The sequence below is a fragment of the Onychomys torridus genome, chromosome 16 (assembly GCF_903995425.1).
Source record: "Onychomys torridus chromosome 16, mOncTor1.1, whole genome shotgun sequence".
Classification (NCBI taxonomy): domain Eukaryota; kingdom Metazoa; phylum Chordata; class Mammalia; order Rodentia; family Cricetidae; genus Onychomys; species Onychomys torridus.
This window is the reverse complement of record NC_050458.1, coordinates 44,560,636-44,580,343: the sequence shown is the minus strand read 5'-3', so window position 1 is coordinate 44,580,343 and position 19,708 is coordinate 44,560,636. Positions and strand designations below refer to the sequence as shown.

Sequence of the window (19,708 nt, the reverse complement as noted above, 5' to 3'; positions counted from 1 at the left end):
ACAGGCTTTGGAGCCTATCCTGGAACTTGCTCTGTAGACCAGAGCTGGCCTCGAACTCAAAGAGTTCTGCCTGACTCTGCCTCCCAAGTGCTGTGCCACCACGCCTGGCAACTTCCTCTTTTTTTAATGCTGAGTAGTAGTCTGAGATCTGGATGTAGAGATTTTTTTCAGTCTTCACCTGTTGATGGACATTTGGGCTATTCTCAGGCTTTTGAAGGGAGAACGGGCTTTTTACGGCTCCCAGTTCCTGATTGTAGTCCATTGTGGTGAGGAGGTCAGGGCATCAGGAACTTGAAGCCGCTGGTCAGCACGACATCTTCGGTTGTGAGTGCTTGTGCTCAGCTTGCCTTCTCCACTGTTAGACCGGTCAGGATGCCCTGCTTAGGGAATGGTGTCACCCACCATGGGTAAGCCTTCCCACCTCAGTTGACATAATCAAGAGAATCCCTGCAGCATCCCATCTTCCAGTGATTCCAGATTCTGTCAAGTTAGCAGTTAATTCTGACCTTCACAGTGGTAGTGAACTCCTGAGCTCAAGTGATCTTCCTGCCCCAGCCTCCTGAGGGTTGGGATTATGGGACTGTATAAGAAATGGCCAAACCATATTCTGCACTATCTCCATACCAGTGTGCATTCGAGGTACGGTTTCTCTGCCTTCTCGCCCGCATTGGCATCGACACTGTTTCTCATTCTGTAGTTCTGGGGTACCTCACTGTGGTTTTCATTTTTTTCTCCATTATCTTTTGATGTTGTGTTCACTGGCTGTGTATCAACTTAGCCAAATGCTCTTCATGTCTCTTGTCTCTTTTCAGATTGGATGGTGTAGTTGAGCTTTTAACTGGTTTGTTCTGCCCCGATGCAGCGCATCATTCACTCCCTTTCTTAATCAGAAAGGTGGAGTTGATTAAGGAAAGATACTTTTATCTGGCGGTGGTGGCACACACCTGTAGTCCCAGCACTAAGGAGGCAGAGGCAAGTGGATCTCTGAGTTCAAGACCAGCCTGGTCAACAAAGCGAGTTCCAGGACAGCCAGGGCTATACAGAGAAACCCTATCTTGAAAAACACACGGATGAACACCTCTCCCCTAAAAAGAGAAAGAAAGAAAGGAAAAGGCAACCTGCTAGAGCAGTTGGAATTTGGAGTGTTGTCTTGTATATCTCCTCTTACCTTGAGGAACATGGATTATATTTAAAGGGGGGCCATAGAGACCACATGGATTAGCGGGGGATGTACCAGCTGCAGTTGTCCCAGCAACAGTCAAGGCTCAAGTGCTGAGCCAGGCCATGCTCTGTTTGTTACTGGTTCTAAGCTAGCGAGTGCTCCGTCCCAGGGAAACATCTGTACTAGGTATGGAACAGTGGAAGCCCGTATTTCTTTTCTCCTATACACAGTGTGAAGAGTGGGACCCAGGGTCTGCCCCTCCTCCTCCTTTGTACACAGTGTGAACAGTTTTCAAGCTTAGTGTGTTGTGGACTGGACTGCAGCTGTCAGAAGCCTCCATGTGGGTCTTGGGTCTGGGTGGAGGAGCTGCTACACCTGCCTTTCAAGGGGACCAGAGACTAAATGTTTATGAGTGAGGGCATTGCTTTAACTGTTATCTGAGAGAACGTTCTAGAAATCTTCAAATCATTTGGTAGGGGGCTGAAAGCCAAGTTCCACATCTTTTTTCTATTTCCAAGATGTAGATAATGTCACTTACTTTAACGTTGCCAAGAGAGAAAATAAACATGAGATAGTATTTGGGGGACATGCTGGCGATTGAGGGTTATTTGTTCGTGTTTTGCCCACCCCCATGTTTATTCTTTTAATCTGGGGTGACAGGCAAAGACGTTGATTTACAGTGAAAGCCTCCCCAAAGAAGCGTCCCAGGCACTAGCTCTCAACTTGGCAGCCGTGCCCACAGCAGCTATTATTAGGCTGTCACAGTGTCTTTTTTCCAGAACTTGCCACCAGTCTTTATATATAGACACCTTCTCCGTTTTTGAGTTTCCCAATTTAGGTGTCTTCTCTGATTTTGAGTCTTGGATCTGTCTTTTAGGCGTCGGGTTAGGGATTGTTTATATGAAAGAAAAGAGCAATAAAGGGGCTTTGCCTGGTCCAGTGCTCTGCAGGAGCTGACAGGTTAGAGGGGAGCCGGGCAGGAGGTGCGGGTGGACAGCAGGCAAGTGTGGCTAGCTAGGTCCTAGGGCAAGCGTGCATTGTTTGGACCCCACAAAGACCCTGGAGACTCTTCTGCAGGTGTTACTGCATTCTGGCCTGCATGTCAGCTGCCCAGTGTCTCTGATGCTCACTGTCTCTCCATTTATTCCTCTCGGCTGTCTGTGCCCTGGTGCAGGGTGAGTCGTGGCCAGAGTCCATGGTTTGGGCAGTTGGCCTTCCAGGTCAGCTGATGGCGGATGGTGCTGACTCTTGCCAGTAGGTGGCAGTACTGAAGAGGATGAGGCTCATGGGGCTCTGAGCCGCCCTAGAGGGCAGATGGACTTCTCCTCTCCAGCTGCTGTAACAGAATGCTAGAAACTGGCTTGTTTCTCACGTTTGTAGAGGCTTGGCAGTTGAGATACAGGCACCGACCACACTGTCCAGTGGGGCCCATTTCTGATTCCTAGGCAACTCTTTTTACTCTGTCTTCAAGTGGCAGGAAAGGCAAAGGGTCTCATGAAGGTGCTAATTCCATTTGTGCGGGCCCCACCCTTCTGACCTAAGCACCTCAAATACCCCACCTCCTAATGCTATCACTTTGGCAATCAGTCTGGGCATCAACTCCTAAGCGCACATTCTGGATGATCCTGAAAAGCTTTGTTCTTTGAAAGTGACTCTGTTCTCTGGCCCAGCCTCGGCCTCCATTGGTGAACATCTTGGGCCCCTGACAGCATCTTTTCTCTGGACCATATGGGAGCTACTTCTCCACGTCAAATGGGACTCCATCTCTCTGCCTAGGAAGGTGTTGTTCCACAGAGATGCCATCCACTCTCAGCTTCGCTTTCCCACTGGAGATTCCCTTGATGTCTGTTTGCTCAGTTCTGCCTTGTTCCATGTTTGTGGGCTACCTTACTCATATTCTCTTTGAATATGGATTGAAAGCCAGTAATGAAGTTGAGCATTATAAAGGGCCTGGGTGCTGGGCTTGGTGGTGGGTTCAAAGACAGGAGTAAGGTACTGCTTCTGAGCAGGCAGGAAGGTAGACATATGTTCCAGAACAGTAAGGGTGGCACATGAAATGGATTGGAGTATTTGTTGGGAAAGTGTATCGGCAGGGTTTCAGGAAAGAACGTTTTTATGCTGAGTTAGAAGATGATTTTTAGGGGGCAGCTGTGTAGATCAGTGGTAGAGTACTTGCCTCACATGTGTGGAGTCCTAGGTCCTATAGTTCTATAGTTCAAAGTTTGAGGGTGCACAATTGGGAAGAGCCCTAAAGTCTCGAAGATAGCTTAGCCAGGCCCAAGGGATGGACGGCTCTTGGCCGTTAGGGAAGTCAGGAAACTCAAGTACCAAGTCCTTCAGATAGAAGCCTATGGCGATAAAATGGTTTTTGCCAGATCAGGGTGGTACATTTGTAATCCCAGTACTCAGGAGCCTGAGGCAGGAGGATTATGAGCCCAAGGCCTGCCTGGGCTATACATAGCAAGACCTTGCCTCTAAAGGGGAGTAGCAAGAGGACCCATGAGGCAGTTGTGTGTGCCGTATGAGGCTTCAGCGTGCAGCAGCAGTACTTGGGGACTGCAGGGTAGCAGGTGGGTCAAGCTGTTCATGACAGTTGTGGAACGGCACTCTTCTGGACCTCTGCATTCCCAGCCATGTTTTAGTCTCCTAACTTGGACGGGAGCTGTCGGGGACTTTTGGCGGACAAAGGTCCTGGTCTGACTAAAGCTGTTATGTGTTGGCCTAGACATGGCAGGACCAGAGCAGTAGGAACATGGCTGGGGCCAGAGTGACGTGGACCTCGAAGGGTATTTCCAACCCCAGGACTCACCCGGATTTCTTTTCTAGGCCAGCCGTCATTCCCTGCAAGAGATTCTCTCAGGAAGCCTGCTGCTGCTGCTGAGCACCATGACAGTGAGGGGTGCTGTGCTGGCCCCAGACCCAGCATCGCCCACCACTGCGGCAGCTTCACCTGGTGTCTCTGCAACCCCCGAGGGCAGTCCCACAGCCATGGAGCAGCCTGTGTTCCTGATGACCACCGCCGCCCAGGCCATCTCCGGTTTCTTTGTGTGGACAGCTCTGCTCATCACCTGCCACCAGGTGTGAAGGGTGTGAAGTGTGAAGAGGGAACCTCCATAAGGGTCCCTCGTGGTTTCTAGTCCAACAAAGCAGACTTTAGGCAAGAGGCAAGCCGGGCTGTAGCAGTGAGCATGCTCTGCTTCCTAGGTGATTCCCCTCCACACCCCAGCTCAGCTGAGGGCAGGTTGTGGCTCTGGAGTTAGCTGCACCCCTAACAACCAGAGCAGCAGGAGTGTGAGGAGACACACGGACACTTGTCTGCCTTGGTCTAGAAGTGACACTGTTACTTCTGCTTAGTAGTTATTGGCTATGCCCATGCCTAGCCGAAGCCACAGCACTGTACGCGTTAGAGACGCCTTTGCGAAGGAGAGACTTGAGAACCCGAGGCGGTGGCAGAGGAGCTGATCACATGTATGTGGCTGGCAGCTCAGGGAGAGAAGTCAAATCTCGTGTCTCCTGCACTTGTGACCTCAGGGGAGGTTGGGAGCTCAAGAAGGAGACTGGATGAATGCCCCGTGTAGGCTGGTTGAGTCTGCTCAGGCCCCGGCAGTCCCTCACCAGCTGTCCTGTCTCAGTCTCTTTTAGTCTATCAGTGTCCAAGAGATCCGCTCACAGCAGACGGGAATATTTTGTCCTTTTCCTCAGCCAGGGCTGGGCTGGGCCGAGAGTGATGTCATGAGAATTGGGAGCAGGCCCTGGGGCCGGCTCTTGGCTCTGCCTTCCTCTGCCTCCCCGGGGACAACAGTGCTGCCTGGGTTCAGCAGATTGCGGATCAGGGCCTGGCGTGAGCACACCACTGTGGCCACATGGCCGGGAAGTGTGTCTGGGTCCTCCAGGGTGAAGCTCCTATCTGTCCCACCCTTTCTGGCATCTGCCAAGGGACAGGGCAGAAGGGTCACGGCCAGAGGGCCTCGATTTGCCCTTGATCAGCCCTTCGGTTAGCCCAGTGCTGCTGCTGTGCGGCCCTGGGAACTTGGCTTTGGGAAGACAGGATGATCGGGAGCACACATGGAGGACCACAACGTCGTCGGCAATACCACGGCCTTACCTAAGTCCCAGCTAGCCGAGAGGTGGCCTGTAGATGCTGCTCACACCAGCTTTTTGAGACAACTGATTTTCCTGAGCAGGACTAAGTTGGGGGGGGGGGGTACTTTATATCAGGCCGTAAACAAGAAGGGCAGAGACAGGAGTCAGGAGCTGCCCTCTTCCCCTGGAGCAGGGAGGCGGGTTGGTGTCAGTAGGCATTGACTGACCCGGTGCCCTTCCCAGATCTACATGCATCTGCGCTGCTACAGCCGCCCCAACGAGCAGCGCCACATCGTGCGTATCCTCTTCATCGTGCCCATCTATGCCTTCGACTCCTGGCTCAGCCTCCTCTTCTTCACCAACGACCAGTACTATGTGTACTTCGGCACCATCCGTGACTGCTACGAGGGTGAGGACACAGTGTGGAGGGGACTGGAGGGGGGGGCGGGCCATGGGAGCAAGGGGCGTGCACTCCTCATTCACGTGTTCTTCCCTGGAGTCCGGACCTCATGAAAATCACTGTGGATTCCTCTTCCCCACCGGGCTCTCCACCGGTCCCCAGTGACGAGCATCCCCTTACAGATGAGCTCCGGGGTGGGGGATCCCAGGACACTCACAGATGCCGGAGGCAGGAGCTCCACCTCTAGCTCGTTTTTCTTCTCAGTTCTGGCTTCTCTAGCTGGGGGGCAACTTGTAATGGTCCATCTGTGGGTGGGAGGGTTTACACAGCTGGGCCTGCAACTCCATGTGTCCCCATGTGGTGCTCTGTTGGGTCTCAAAGGAAAGGACTGGCACCCTCTCCTGGGCCTCGGCTCCTTAGCTCCTCCCACCACGCCCCCCTCATCTCTCTTGCCTCCTCCACGCCTTCTACAGGAGACACAGCAGCCTCCATCCCAGCTGGAGCAGTAGGTAGTTTCCTGGCGTCGGGAGCTGGCATGGTCTGATTTTCCAGCCCTGGGTGGGCCTGACCCTCATCCTGTCTCTTCCCCAGTCTCAGGCCCTTCTTGTCCATACACTGTCCGCCTCTGCAGTGGATGCTGCTGAGTGGCGGCTTCACTCCGTGGAAAACACAGCCAGGCACATGACAGCACATGACTTCCTCCCTTTGAGACAGGATCTCATGCAGCCTAGGCTGGCCTTCAAACTTTTGGGGGGGCAGTGTCAGGGTCTCAATTTATGGCTCTGACTGGCCTGGAACTTACTGTGTAGACTGGTCTTAAACTCACAGAGATCTGCCTGTTTCTGCCTCTCGAGTACTATAATTAAAAGGTGTACACGTTATATTCTTAGTCTGTGTGTCTGTCTTTTATGTGTATGAATGTTTGCCTGCCTGTAGGTCTGTGCACCATGTTTGTGCAGTGCCGGAAAAGGCCAGAAGGTGGGTTGGTGGTCAAGCCAGGATGGATCTGGAAGAGCAGCCAGTGTTCTTAACCGCTGAGCCATCTCTCCAGCACCAACTCCAAACTCTTTTTTTTCTCTTGAGACAGGGTTTCTCTGTGTAGCCCTGGTTGTCCTGGAACTTGGTCTGTAGACCAGGCTGGGCTTGAACTCAGAGATCTTCCTGCCTCTGCCTCCCAAGTGCTAGGGTTACAGGTGTATGCTACCATACCTGGTTTTATGTGGTGCTGGGCCTGGAACTCAGGACTTTCTGGATGCTAGGCAAGCACTCTACCAACTAAAATAGATCCCCAGTCCATTTGCATGTTTGTGTTGGAGGAGTGGGGGCTCACACAGGTCAGGCATGTGCTTTTCCTTTAAGCTACACTTTTTGACTAAAGAGACTCGCACTGTGAGCCCTATCTAGTCCTCTGTAGCTGCATTGTTTCCCAGGCGCCCTTCTCCTGGCTGATGCTCTCATAGATTCCTTCTGAGAGAGAATATAGAGGCAGATGGGGACCTGCTTAGTGCTGCATTGTGCTTGATATTCCTGAAAGCAGAAAATCCCCCAGGGAAACCCCTGACTGGGAAGGGAGGAGCTGGGCACCCTCCTCCCTGCAGGTGCCAGCCTCACATGGTACAGCTTCTGCTCACCTGGTTTTTTTAGAAGCAAAGGTTGTTCTTTACTCTGCATGTGTCTTTGTGTGTGTTTGTGTCTGGGTGTCCTGTGTAGTCTAGGGGCAAATGTAGGCTTTCTCCTTGGTTTGGCTCTGAAGATGGGACATCTAGCAAATGGTAGGGACATGGGGGAGCTACCAGTCTGTCCTTACTCCACACCCCAAAGTAGCAGCAGATGGTGGGTGGCACCTCCACTTCAGCGGCCTCTTTGTTTCTCCCACCTGCCCCCAGCCAGCCTCCCGGCCTGTGGAAAGGTTGGCTCAGGAAGTCTGCCTCTCATCTCCTAGCAACACTGTTGTCTCTGACTTCTCATCTCCCAGGGAGTTAGAAACAGCACAGAGCACCTGGAGCTGAGGCTGTCTGAGGTCACTGGCCTTCACTCCCACCTGGCCCTTCTTCACGTTTTTTTTTTTTTTTTTTTTTTGCTTCGTGACAAAATTAAAAAGTGCACATACACACACCCATAAACACTTCTCTTTCTTCACCTTACCAGGGAGACTGGACTACAATTTTTTTCTAGTGTTTGTATTTTATGTGTTTAAATATTGTTCAAAGCTGAGCCTTGCACTGTGCTACACTCCCCTTCTCTTTCCTTTCATTTGGTTGTGTGACTTGCTCTGTGTGTTTGCTCCTCCTCCCTCCCTCCCACAGTGCTGGGATTAGAGGCAGGATTGTAGCTGTGCCTCAGGCTGGTCCTCCCTGTCCTTTACATGTGGAAGTCTGGATTTTGCCACAGGTACTAGCTACTTGTTTCAGTTTGGGAGTTGTCCAGTTTCCTGTGCTTATCATTCACTTGTTCCTGAATGCTATAATTGGATTTTAATAACCAGCTCTGCTTTCCCCAAGGTGGCGATGTGCGACTCTGTCACTACTGGCTTTTCCTTTGTCCGCATTTCTCTGAAGTCTGCAGAGCTTGCTTGTGAGGCCTCCTCTGCTCACCTGTCACCCAGGCTCGGTCATTCACTGTCCTTAGACAGTGTCGGCTTTTCCTGTGCTGCGTGGGCCACCTGTCCCCATTTCTCCTTCGTTTGTGGTTTCTTCTCTCTTGTTGGTCAGGGTACATCTTCCTCCAGCCTCCTGAAAAAGCAGGTGCCTAGGGTGCTGGTGTGAAGTCCAAAGTGTCATTGATTGCCCTGTGACTGACATCCCAGGAAGGGACCACACCTCGGGGTTGGGTCCTGCAGGCCACCTCTCACTGCTTCGGTTCCTGGTACTGCTTCTGGGAAGTCTGTGGGATTCTGATCCTGCCTAGCTGCTTGCATATTCTTCCTAGCTTTTAAGTTCTTGTTTTCAGGCCAGGCGGTGGTGCACACCTTTAATCCCAACACTTGGGAGGCAGAGCCAGGCGGATCTCTGTGAGTTCGAGTCCAGCCTGGGCTACAGAGTGAGTTCCAGGACAGGCACCAAAGCTACACAGAGAAACCCTGTCTTGGAAAACCAAGAAGAAGAAGAATTAAAAAAAAAAAAGGTCTTGTTTTCAACCTCCAAGTTCTGGAGTCTCATAGAAGATAGACTAATAGTCACTGTGTTGGGAGACCTGGTAGGCTTGAACACTGCAGCTCAGGTCAGGACCTGAGACCTTTTCTTGTTTGTGTCTTTGATACTTTTCCTTTCCTTTTAAAAATGACTTAATTATTTAAACTTTATTATTTAGTTAGCAACTTGGAAAGAGATAGTCACACCAGGGCTCAGCAAGGTTGGGTTTCAAAACTACCCAGGTTTTGCTTAACTTGAATATAAAGTGTATAATAGAGTTAAAGCAAGCCAGAACCACCCTGCCACTAGCCACAGCCTGCCTAATCTTTGTGGCCAGGTCCCTCTTGCTTCATCCAGAGGCCTTCACGGCTTTCTGAAGTGTGAGCACTCCTCTTGGCTGTGGGCTAAAGTGTCCGTTTGGTTGGAGGTTTGCACAGGTAGGAGCCATAACCCATGACCTTGGTGAAGTTACAGTCCTGAGTCTTCGGCTGGAGGACAGCCTTGCTCACGTGCTCAATGTAGGGGATTTGAGATCCCTGTGGGCTGGACAGGGATCAGCAGCCATACCTGGGCTTGAAACACTTCTCAATCTTCAGGTCTTCGGGAATGTCCACCCAGGGAGGGTGTCTTCATGGTTCAGAAGCTGTCCCACCGCCCAGTCCCTCAGAAGCATCCTCTCTTTTCCCTTTCTTCCTCCTGGGATTCTGCCCTGGGGATGCGCTCCTGGACCAAGTCTAGTGTCTTTTCAGTGTCTTGCTCTGTCTCTGTTGCTCTTCAGGGGCTGACTGTTTTTCACTTCATCATCTATGACTTTCTTTGCCTGTTTCCCTTCAATTCTCATTGTGATGTGTCAGCTGCTCTTCTCTGCTGTTCTTCAAGCCCCTTCTTCTTAGTGCTCTAGAGTATTCTCTTCTCTAGGGATACTAATTATGATCCCCCCACCGTGTGTGTGTGTGTGTGTGTGTGTGTGTGTGTGTGCGCACGCGTGCAGAGGCCAGAGGAGACTGTCTGGTGTCCTGTCTATCACTTTCTGCCTTATTCCTTTAGTTAGGGTCTTTCTCTAAACCTGGAGCTAGACTGTGGCCAGAAAACCCTAACAATCTTCTGGCTGTGCCCCTGAACATTCTCTGCCCCCTCACCAGCTTTGGAGTTACAGGTGTGCACATGTGACCATGCTTGGCTTTGGTCGGGATTTGAACCATGTCTCTATGCTTGTACAACAGTGTTCTCACCACTGAGCCATCTCTCTGCCTCTGCTGTAGTTTTTGGCCTTTCTGTTAGAAACCATAGCATCACCCAGAGCTCCTGTTGTCTGCCAACAGTGGCCCCATTGATTGGCATCCTTCCTGCCCCTGATAGTTTGCTTCTTATATGAGGTCAGTTCCAATTGTGTGGTTGCATTTTAGAGGGAAGAGAGGGGGCAGTTGTGTGTTTCACTCAGGCAGTGTACATCTTTACTCATGTAGATGGCAGGGTTCCCATTCTCTGAGGCAAAGGCTGAGCCTCAGAGATGTTGGGTACCTTTCCCAGGATGCCCCAGCTCTATACAGCACTCATCTGATGAGGGCTGTAGTTCACACAGCACTGGGATAGGCCACATGGCTGGGGCGAGAGATGATTGCTGTACACATTTTGGTGTCTGATTAGGTTTGGGGTGAGGTAAGTGCCTGGGAGTGTCGGTGACCAGAGGTGGCCATGCAGCTTCCTCTGCTCCCTGCACTATGTAGTGTTACAGATGTTTATGAGGCATTCACAGTTTGCCCCAGGTTCTTCAGCATCCTTAGCACATTCTCACCTCCTGTTACCAGGTGGAGTATGTATCACATACCCATTATACAGTGTGAAAAGAGAGTGGCAGGGAGCTGCAAACCTTGGCCAGAATGACCCCATAGTGATGGAACGCCAGGTTCCTACCTGGTTCTTTCCAGCCAGGATTTGCTAGGTGCTGGGCTTGGTGAAGGAGAGGAAAAGACCATTGTTTTCCCCCAGAGAAGTATGAACTCCCTTTGAGGAAGAGTTTACATGCACAGGAGGAATGCAGTGTCCTCTACCCTATTTCTGAGTTCAGATTCTTGTTTTTGAGCTACGGTCTAGAAATGTAGCCCAGGCTGGCCTTAAATTCATGACCCTCTTGCCCCAGCCTTCCTTGCGCCGGCGTCACAGCTGTACAGCATCACACCTAGCCCCAGAGGTCAGGTTGTAGGTACACTGAGTCTTGACGTGTGGCCCCAAATGAACCATCTTTCTTGACAGAAGGCACAGTGAATGAACAAAGGACCATAGGCCAGGGGTCAGTGAGAGAGCTCAGCCAGGAAAGATGCTTGCCGCCAAAGCTGATGACCTGACTCCTGCAAGTTCTCCTCCGAGCTCCACACCCGTGCTGTGGCACATATGTATTCTCACATATATACAAATGAATAAATGGATGTAATTAAAAAAAAGAAAAAGCCATTGGCCAGTTTGCTGTTAGTAGGTCACCCTGACGGGTCACGGTGCCATTGGCCACAGCTCACAAACAAGACGTAGAGCTCAGTGGCTAGGAGGAAGGGAGAGAGCCGATGGAAGAGGGATCTGGAGCAGCATGTGGGCTGCCAGAGCAGGGACAAGGAGGGTTCACAGAGGATGAATTCACAAGAGAGGAGGGCTTAGAGCAGTGTAGAATTGGGGACATTTACTTAGGGGAGGTCCTCTCTCCACCAGAGCTGGCTCATTGTACTGTGATTGCCTAGGATGGGCACATAGCCCCGAAATTCGAGAAAGAACGTTCTGAGTCTCAGTGTACCAAGCAGAAAGGACTTCTGTCCAGAGCAGGGACATTCAGTTTTCCAGACATATCCTCAGTTATCTGGAATGTCCCAGACAACTTGGGCTTTCCAGATCAACTCAGCATTTCCGTTTAGCAGAGGCAGAGACCAGCCGAAGATATTCAAACTGGACAGAGCGTGGAGCAGCCAGCTCCACTTGGAACCATCATCTCTCCGAGGTACCTAGCATTCCTAGTAGTCAGTGAGTGTATACTGGACAGCGTGTAACTCCTACCTGGCCTAGAGGACACTTCTGAGCAGGTTCTCGCTGACATCCTGAGCTCCCAGACTGTGCGTTGTTTGCTTATGGGGCTGACAGTTGAGAGACTGAGTGGGCCGTAGTGATTTAGACTAACCTTCTGTCCAGGTATTTACTTGCTAGAGAAGGGACCCCCATCTCTGCCAAGAGGTGCCTGCCTCTGATGCCCTCTGATGCTTGTGTCTAATGGCCATCCTGGAGCTCACAGCTTCCTTCTCTGATGACAATGCTCATAGAAATGTTCTTCCCACTGGGCGATGGTGATGCACGCCTTTAATCCCAGCACTCAGGAGGCAGAGGCCAGCCTGGTCTACAGAGCAATATCCCAGACAGGTACCAAAGCTACACAAAGAAACCCTGTCTCAAAAAAAAAAAAAAAAAAAAAAACAAACAGAAAAATAAAAACAAAACAAAAACAACCAAAACAAAAAAGAAATATTCTTTCCAAGTCAGGTGTGATGGCACTTGCCTGTAATCCAGCACTTTTGGGAGACTCTAGAGGCTGAAGGCTCTCTGCCAGTTTGGGGCCAGCCTTAGCTACATGATGAGCCCCTGTCTGGAAAAACGGAGGGAGAGAGGTTTGTTCATTCTGTTAAGCTGAAGTCCTCCTGGGATCTGAGACCGTGTGGCTCCTGTCTGAGTGTGGACAAGCCTCCATAGTCCTGTTCTTGATCCTCTTCCTCTTCCCTGATGGCAGACTCCTGTCTGTAACTTGAGATGTGCTATCTAGAATGGAGCAGAAAGTTCTAGATATCCAACAGTCCAGGGCAGGAGTAGGAGAGACCATCACTTCCCTCGGGACTGTAGGTCCCTGGTCATTGATGTGTCCTGGGGCCTAGCACACAGTCTGGCATATAGACTGTGGTAGGTATTCAGGATGCACAGGGGCCTGCCTAGCGACCAGGTCTGGAACCATTTTGAGAGTGTGGCAGGGTGACAACCTGCTGCCTGAGTTACCACTCCCCACCCCCCCCCCCCCCCCCCCCCGAGGTCACACGTCAGCCTCTCTCTGTTCTGTTTCTGGCCTGTATAGAGGCCTCTGGTGTAAACGCTATTGCTGGGTGTTTGGATCTATTCTGTGTGAACCTGTATTTTTCCTAGAAAGGGGATGGATTTTTCCAGATGGTCAGGGGCTGATTTGACCAAACAAATTGTGTCTAAGGAGATTGTCTCTGGTCCCCTTCTCTGAGAAGTGATGCAGTCCATTGTTGACTCCCTAATGATTCAAGCAGTCCTGAGTGCTTGTTTGAGCAGCCCAGTCAGAACTGGCTGTGACTCAGGCTTGACCAGCAGCCCAGGCACACGCTGATACAGCTTACAGCACAGAATGGGAAAGGGGTGAGCTTGGTGGCTCTCCTCCTCAGGAGAGCATTCCAGGGCCTGCTTGGCAAGAGGTGGTGATGATGACCATGATGACGATGGGCCCTGTGGCTTTTCTGGAGGATCCATCGCAAGGAAGATTTCCTTCCTGGCCTGCCAGAGGGAGGGTCCTGTGAGAACCAGCCTGTGAGGAAGCCTGTGGCCTGCCCTGGGCCTTGGTGGAGATGCTCCAGGGCTAGGTGGTCCCCATCCATCCCCTTGACTTTGCTTCCTTCAGTGTTGGTTGTGGATGCAGGGACCAGGGCTTTGGTTGGTACTGGAGGTAGGACTCAGTCCCTACCTGCAGTGTGTTCACAGTCTGGAAAGACTGCAGGGCTAAGTGTAGCTGGGGCTCAGCTCCTTTCTTGTTGTTCTAGTCCTAGCGACCATTCTGCTGACCTGACTTCTTTGCTCTGGATTTCTCACAGCCTTTGTCATTTATAACTTCCTGAGCCTGTGCTATGAGTACCTTGGAGGAGAGAGTGCCATCATGGCTGAGATCAGAGGGAAGGCCATCGAGTGAGTATGACAGCTTCCTGAACCCCACGTGGGCCCCTCACAGCCCTGCAGATGGACATACAGACCCCCTGTGCCCTTGCCCTGCTGTGCCTTGCTCCCCAGCTGCTCTCTGGTCCTCTTTGTCCTTTCCTGTTGGCGTTTCTGCCTCCTACAGCTTTTCCTTCAGGGTTTCTGGCCCCACCCTGTGCCCTGGCTTGTTTGATGAGGGGGGCAGCCTTTCTCACCCCACCCTTCCCAGCTCCTAGCCTGCTACTGTCTCTCCTAGGTCAAGCTGCATGTATGGCACGTGCTGCCTCTGGGGAAAGACCTACTCCATCGGATTCCTGCGGTTCTGCAAACAGGTATGTGCTTAGCAGCAGCCCCAGGTCTGGAGGACCAGGCTAGAGACACGGGTGCAGACCTGTGTCTCAGAGGGCAGTTCCTGTTGCATGCTGACCCTACCTGTGGAGGTCCCCTGGTCCCCAGCTGTCCCCAAGCTGATCTGGAGACACTAGAGTTCTAGACTGTCAGTTTGAAAACTCATCCCTGTGTCTGGGCAAGAGGGTCTAGGCATTAAAGATACATAACAGACAGGACTGTGTGGTCCCTACCCTTGTACATTCCAGTCGGCAGTGCCACGGCCTCCTCTGGTTTCCTTGGCTACCACCTCTCGGCTTGTCTCACTACGTGACCTCAGACCATTTGCTTAACCTCTCTGAGCTTGTTTGTCCTTTTATAAAAATGGGGGTGGCGATACTTATCTCAAGGGGTGACTAAAAGGAACAGATGAGGCAGTGGATGTAAGCCTTTAGTCCAGCTCTGGCTCATTCAGGGAGATAGAATCTGAGGGTGCCACACCCAGTCTTCATGACTGTCCTGGGCCCCTGCCGGCCCTCTGTCAGCCCCTCCAGCATGACCAAGTAATCAAGAGAGAAATGCCCACCCCGCCTCCTGCCGGGACACCAGCCTACCCTAGGGCCACCCTGTTTTCATTTTCTATGAGGCTCCTGGTCACAGCATGGCTACCCAACACAACAGCATAGACATGCCGGGGCTCCAGTTCTGCTATTGGTTCTGCCTCCCTGAGGGAGCCTCAGGGGCTCTCTCCTGGAGTGGCCCAGAAGGGGTTAAAACTGGCCTGGTCTAGGGTGGGGCTTGCAGAGCCTTTGTTTACATGGTTCAGCCACCCAGTCCAGGCCCAGCTGACTCATAGCAGCTTTTGATCACTACATTGTCCTCAGAGTTCTGCTCTCTAGAGCAGAGGAGAGAGCAGAGGGAGCCTCCCAGCACTGTGAGCAGGTACAGATCATTCCCTGCCCCGTGGGCTCGGAGCTCCTCTGTTGAACCTTGACATGGTGCTGAGAGGACAGTAACACTGGAAGGCTCCCAGCAGGCGCCCCCCAGCGTTCCTCATGTCTTCATTCCAGAGCCACAGGGTGGGCCAGGATGTCCTTGGGCCCTGTGCCCAGGGACTGAGTTTTGGAGCACTTGTTAGAAGTGGAAATTCCTGGGCTTGGGCTACAAAGTGGTGGAAAAGCCGTCACCTCGACTGTGTGAGGTCCTGGGTTCTGTTCCTAGCACTGCCAATGAGGAGGAGGAGAGGAGGAAGGGCAGAGGCAGGGAAAGGAGAGAGGAAAGGAGAGAAGTAGAGACTTTTGGATCAGTGACCCCTGGCCCAGCCTAGCAGAGTTCTAGAAAGGCCTGCCCGCCCGCCCGCCCGCTCCTGGGGCTGACATAGCACTGACATCTAGCCTGGTCTGTGAACCTCAGACTGACCCGTGTGTAGCTGGACCTTTGACTCTGGGGCCTGCTGCCTCGGACTCCAGTGCCGCGTCTGCCAGTGCAGCGCTTTGCTCGGTTTCTTCCTCCTCCTCGAACTCCTTCGGGTGGAGGTCTGCAGCCCAGGGGTTCTGTGGGGATTCCTGGAAGCAGCACGCAGCTGTTCCTGTCACATGCTGTCTGCCATGGCTCTCCCACAGCACAAACCAGGTCATCAGTGGGGCAGAGATGCGTTCCCAGGCTGCCCTTCTGCCAGCCATGGGCCCTGTCCAGAGCCACACTGGCCAGTCCACATGGCTGGAGTTTCATGTGCCCACTCCTTTACTCAAGGCCTCTGGCTGAGGAAGAAGACCTAAGTCAGTGGGAGTCTGTGGGGGGTGCAGACACCCCACTGGATTACAGGAGTTGTAGAGCTGGGCTTAGCACACCCTCCCAGGCCTGAGCGAGTTGGAGAAAGCCTGACTGCACATAGAATAGGCAGCCTCAAGAAGACTCTGCTGTCCAGCTCTTCATCCCATTTTTGCAACCCTGTGCCGTGGGCATGGGTTACGTTAACATTTACCCTGATGGCTACCACTTGGGAGACCAGGTGACTGCCAGAAAGTCTACAGTCAGTAGCTGACTAGGCTTGAATTCCCATGTACCTTTTGGGCCTCCTCCCTTGTCCTCACCCGCTGCTCCCTGTGTGGCCAGCTCCTCATTAGAGCCCACTTGTCCAGAGCATGAGGTCCAGGCCTGCTGCTCTCTCTAGTACCCACTCCCCGTCCTTGTCACACTCTGCCCTGGGTGAGCCTCAGCATGACCTGCTCCTTTATGTATGGATGCATTTCTTTCTTTCTTTGTTTGTTGTTTAGTGTTTGTGTGTGCGGGTGCAGGTGTGACTTGCAGGAAATTCCTTCCTTCCACTGTGTTGTCCTGAGGATCAAACACAGGTCAGCAGGCTTGGCAAACGAGTGCCATCCCACTGGCCTGGAGCTGCTCCCTCTACCTCGATCCTGCCTTCCTCCATCTTCCTGAAGGCCCCTCATCCTCTGAGCTGTCTCTGAGGTGTCTTCTACTCCTGGTCCACTGGGCCCTGTGTTCTTAGTCCTTGAGTCCCCATGTCTCCTTATACATCCTGCCTCTCCCTGCACACAGTTCCCTTCCTAGCAACCAGCGTAGGCCCAGCCGTCAGAACTGGTGCTTTCCCACACCCTACTTCACCCTGTCTGTCTGTCTCCCAAACAGGCCACCCTACAGTTCTGTGTGGTGAAACCACTCATGGCTGTCAGCACCGTTATTCTCCAGGCCTTCGGCAAGTACCGGGACGGAGACTTTGAGTAAGCGGGGGTCCTCCCTGGGACCTATGGGTGTACTGGCACACAAGTGGGTGCCCTACCTTACAGAGCCCATACCTGTGATCTTCCTCCCTGGATCTCTGAGCCTGAGCCTGGCAGTGGCCATTTTGACTTGGTCCTGATGCCCAGCTCTTATCCAGTCCAGTTTGTACTCTGGATGTGTAGTAGTAACCATTGGTGAATCTCAGAAGGTGGCGTCTGCTCTAAGACAGGTTCTAAACGTGAAAGCCCTGGGAGGCAGTCTTCAGCCCGGGACATAGAGACCCCACTGTGTAAACTGGTCACACCTTTTCATTTGTGGGTTGGTGAAGTGGCCTTACACCTGGCCCTGGGCTGTGAGTTCTTTTTCTGCCTGTAACCAGCACCACAGCCCACCTAGGTGGGTGGGCACACCGAGGTCAGGAGGAGAGAGCAGAGTGAGCTTAGGGGTACCCCACTCTGACCTGTGGCCTCCAGCATAGTCCTGGCTTCCCTCTAGTGCCCTCTATGAGGAATGGGTTCAGAGCAGGGCCACTGTGTGAGTGAGTGAATTGGTAGTGAAAGACTGGCCTGCCCATCGGCACACCCCTATAGCACATTCCCAGTGTCCCCCCTTGCCTGTCCTCTCCCTCCAGTGGTTCACTGTGCCTCGCTGGAGAGCATAGCTGTGACCCATGGGAACAGGTTGTGGGCAGGGCAGAGGGGGGGCAGTCTGCCCTCGTATGCACACAGCATGCCTGTTCTGCAGTGTCACCAGTGGGTACCTCTATGTGACTATCATCTACAACATCTCGGTCAGCCTGGCCCTTTACGCCCTCTTCCTCTTCTACTTCGCCACACGGGAGCTGCTCAGTCCCTACAGCCCTGTCCTCAAGTTCTTCATGATCAAGTCCGTCATCTTTCTCTCCTTCTGGCAAGGTGAGCCTCCTCTCAGCCTGGTGATCACAGCCTGTTTCCACCTCCGTTTGAGTCCATCTCTGCCCTTCATGTTCCCAGCACTGTGGGTCCTTTATGTCCTGCCCTGGAACTCGGAGATGCCTTGGCCACTGGGCATTTGGGAGGGGTGAGGCTTGCAGGAATCTTGAGTGCAGCCTTGTCCAGTTAGTGATGTCCCAGTGTTCTGATGGACAGGTAGCTGAGAGAACTGGGTTTGCAGAGGCCTTGGCTGTATGTCACCAGCCTTGCCTCGAGGAGCAAATGAGCCCTGGAGTGTGTGGCGCTGCCGGAATGAGGGGCATGGGAAGGGTCCAGTGTGTGACCAGACAGTGCCTCTCCTTGTGCAGGCATGCTACTGGCTATCTTAGAGAAGTGTGGGGCCATCCCCAAGATCAACTCAGCCCGTGTGTCCGTGGGCGAGGGCACTGTGGCGGCTGGCTACCAGGACTTCATCATCTGTATTGAGATGTTCTTCGCAGCCTTGGCCCTGCGGCATGCCTTCACCTACAAGGTCTACGCTGACAAGAGGCTAGATGCTCAAGGTATGAGCCAAGTTCCTAGGGCAGGACCCCAGCCTCATGAAGTCAGCTCCAGAACCTCCCCCCACCCGACGTCTTGTAAGGGTTGACTCTGTTTGTTCTGAAAGGGAGCTAACATCAGAGAATAGGGGCTGTCAGAGCCCAGAGGGACCCCCATTTGTTTCTGGAAGCTAGGTTCACCCTTTAGGTCCTAGTGTGGAGACCCACAGATGGTATAGAAAGGTGTATGCCTGTAATCCCAGCATTCAGGAGGCTGAGGCAGGAGGGTTACTGTTAGTGTGAGAAAAAAGAACGAGAAAGGAAGTTGGGACAGAGACGAGTGAACAGACTGTGCAGAGTCTGCTCTGTCCTGTTTGCTGAGTGAGAGTCTTCAAGGAACACAGGACAGAAAGCGGCTTCCCTGAGAGAAGCACAGTCAGAGGCAGTTGCTAGAACTTGCTTTTTACACCGCTAATCCTTGTTGAAGAGGATCCTGCAGCCCCTGGTGTACAGAAGAGCACCCTAGAGAGACCTCAGTGGGTCGGGCCCACCCTGGGCACTTCTGTGATTGGTTAGGACGCATAAGCCTTGAGAAGCTTTCTGGTGACTGGAAAGGCAGTGGGCCAGCAGGGCAGAAGCCAGTTGCTGAGGGGAATGCCTGAGGCTGGCATCCACAGTGAGAGACTGCAGGGCAGAGAGGGAGGCTTCCTGTCCCAGCATCTGTCATCGGTTGCTGTCAGCTTTTCCCTAGGGTTGGAAGCCAGACAACCTCCCTCCCTGGGCTTCAGTGCCCACCACAGGTCCCTGTGGCATGGAGAGTCTTAGAGATCCACAGGCACAGGACTCCCTGCCTAGTCCCTCTGTTGCTCCTCTTCTGGTTGGGAAGAAACCTTGAAATGCCTCTGCTGGCATGTGCTCTCTGCCACACATGGTGCTCCAGATGCCACCCTGGTGGCATCCTTGCTCTGTGCTGAGCCACTTGCTGGCTGGTGCCCCCTGCTTCCTGCTGGACCCTAGTGGGAAACATCTGATAACACTCATCTCCGCCCCTTAAACCTGGTTTAACAGGCCCTGGGGCCTGGAGCCAGGCTGCTTGCAGGAGCAAGCTGGGTTATCTGTAGCAGAGGGGGGCAGTGTCGTCACGGCTCTCTAGGAATGCCTTACTGGTGACCCAGCTGTCTTTTCATGTACTACCCTCAGACTGCACCACCCTCCCCCATTAGATGCACCCTACCCTGCAGAAGAAACAGCCCACCCAGGACAAGCTTCTGTGGGTGAGGGCTGCAGTCGATCCTCTTAACCGGGGCACCCAGTCCCTCCCAGCTTCAAGTTAGGCTGGGGTGAAAAGCCAGCTCTGCTCTGCAGTCATTCTCTGAGCCTTGATTTCCCAATCTATGCAGAGGAGTGAGCTTTGCGAGGCACAGGGCTCTGTGCAGGCGTAGCTCCAGCAAACCCTGGGAGAA

General features: G+C 52.8%; 1 protein-coding gene across 2 annotated transcripts in view; it reads left to right on the top strand.

Moving 5' to 3' along the window:
- Positions 1 to 19,708, top strand: part of Tmem184b (transmembrane protein 184B) — a 41,272-nt gene that overhangs the window by 18,277 nt on the left and 3,287 nt on the right. Inside the window, exons 2-8 of one of the 2 annotated variants that reach the window (XM_036208258.1) lie at positions 3,989 to 4,240; positions 5,489 to 5,654; positions 13,627 to 13,717; positions 13,983 to 14,058; positions 16,703 to 16,794; positions 17,540 to 17,709; positions 18,075 to 18,269. In XM_036208258.1, the coding sequence (XP_036064151.1) occupies positions 4,049 to 4,240; positions 5,489 to 5,654; positions 13,627 to 13,717; positions 13,983 to 14,058; positions 16,703 to 16,794; positions 17,540 to 17,709; positions 18,075 to 18,269 (982 nt within the window). In that variant the 5' untranslated portion in view covers positions 3,989 to 4,048. Of the gene's footprint in view, positions 1 to 3,988; positions 4,241 to 5,488; positions 5,655 to 13,626; positions 13,718 to 13,982; positions 14,059 to 16,702; positions 16,795 to 17,539; positions 17,710 to 18,074; positions 18,270 to 19,708 lie in introns of those variants that run through there. The other variant, XM_036208257.1, reaches the window with a different exon arrangement.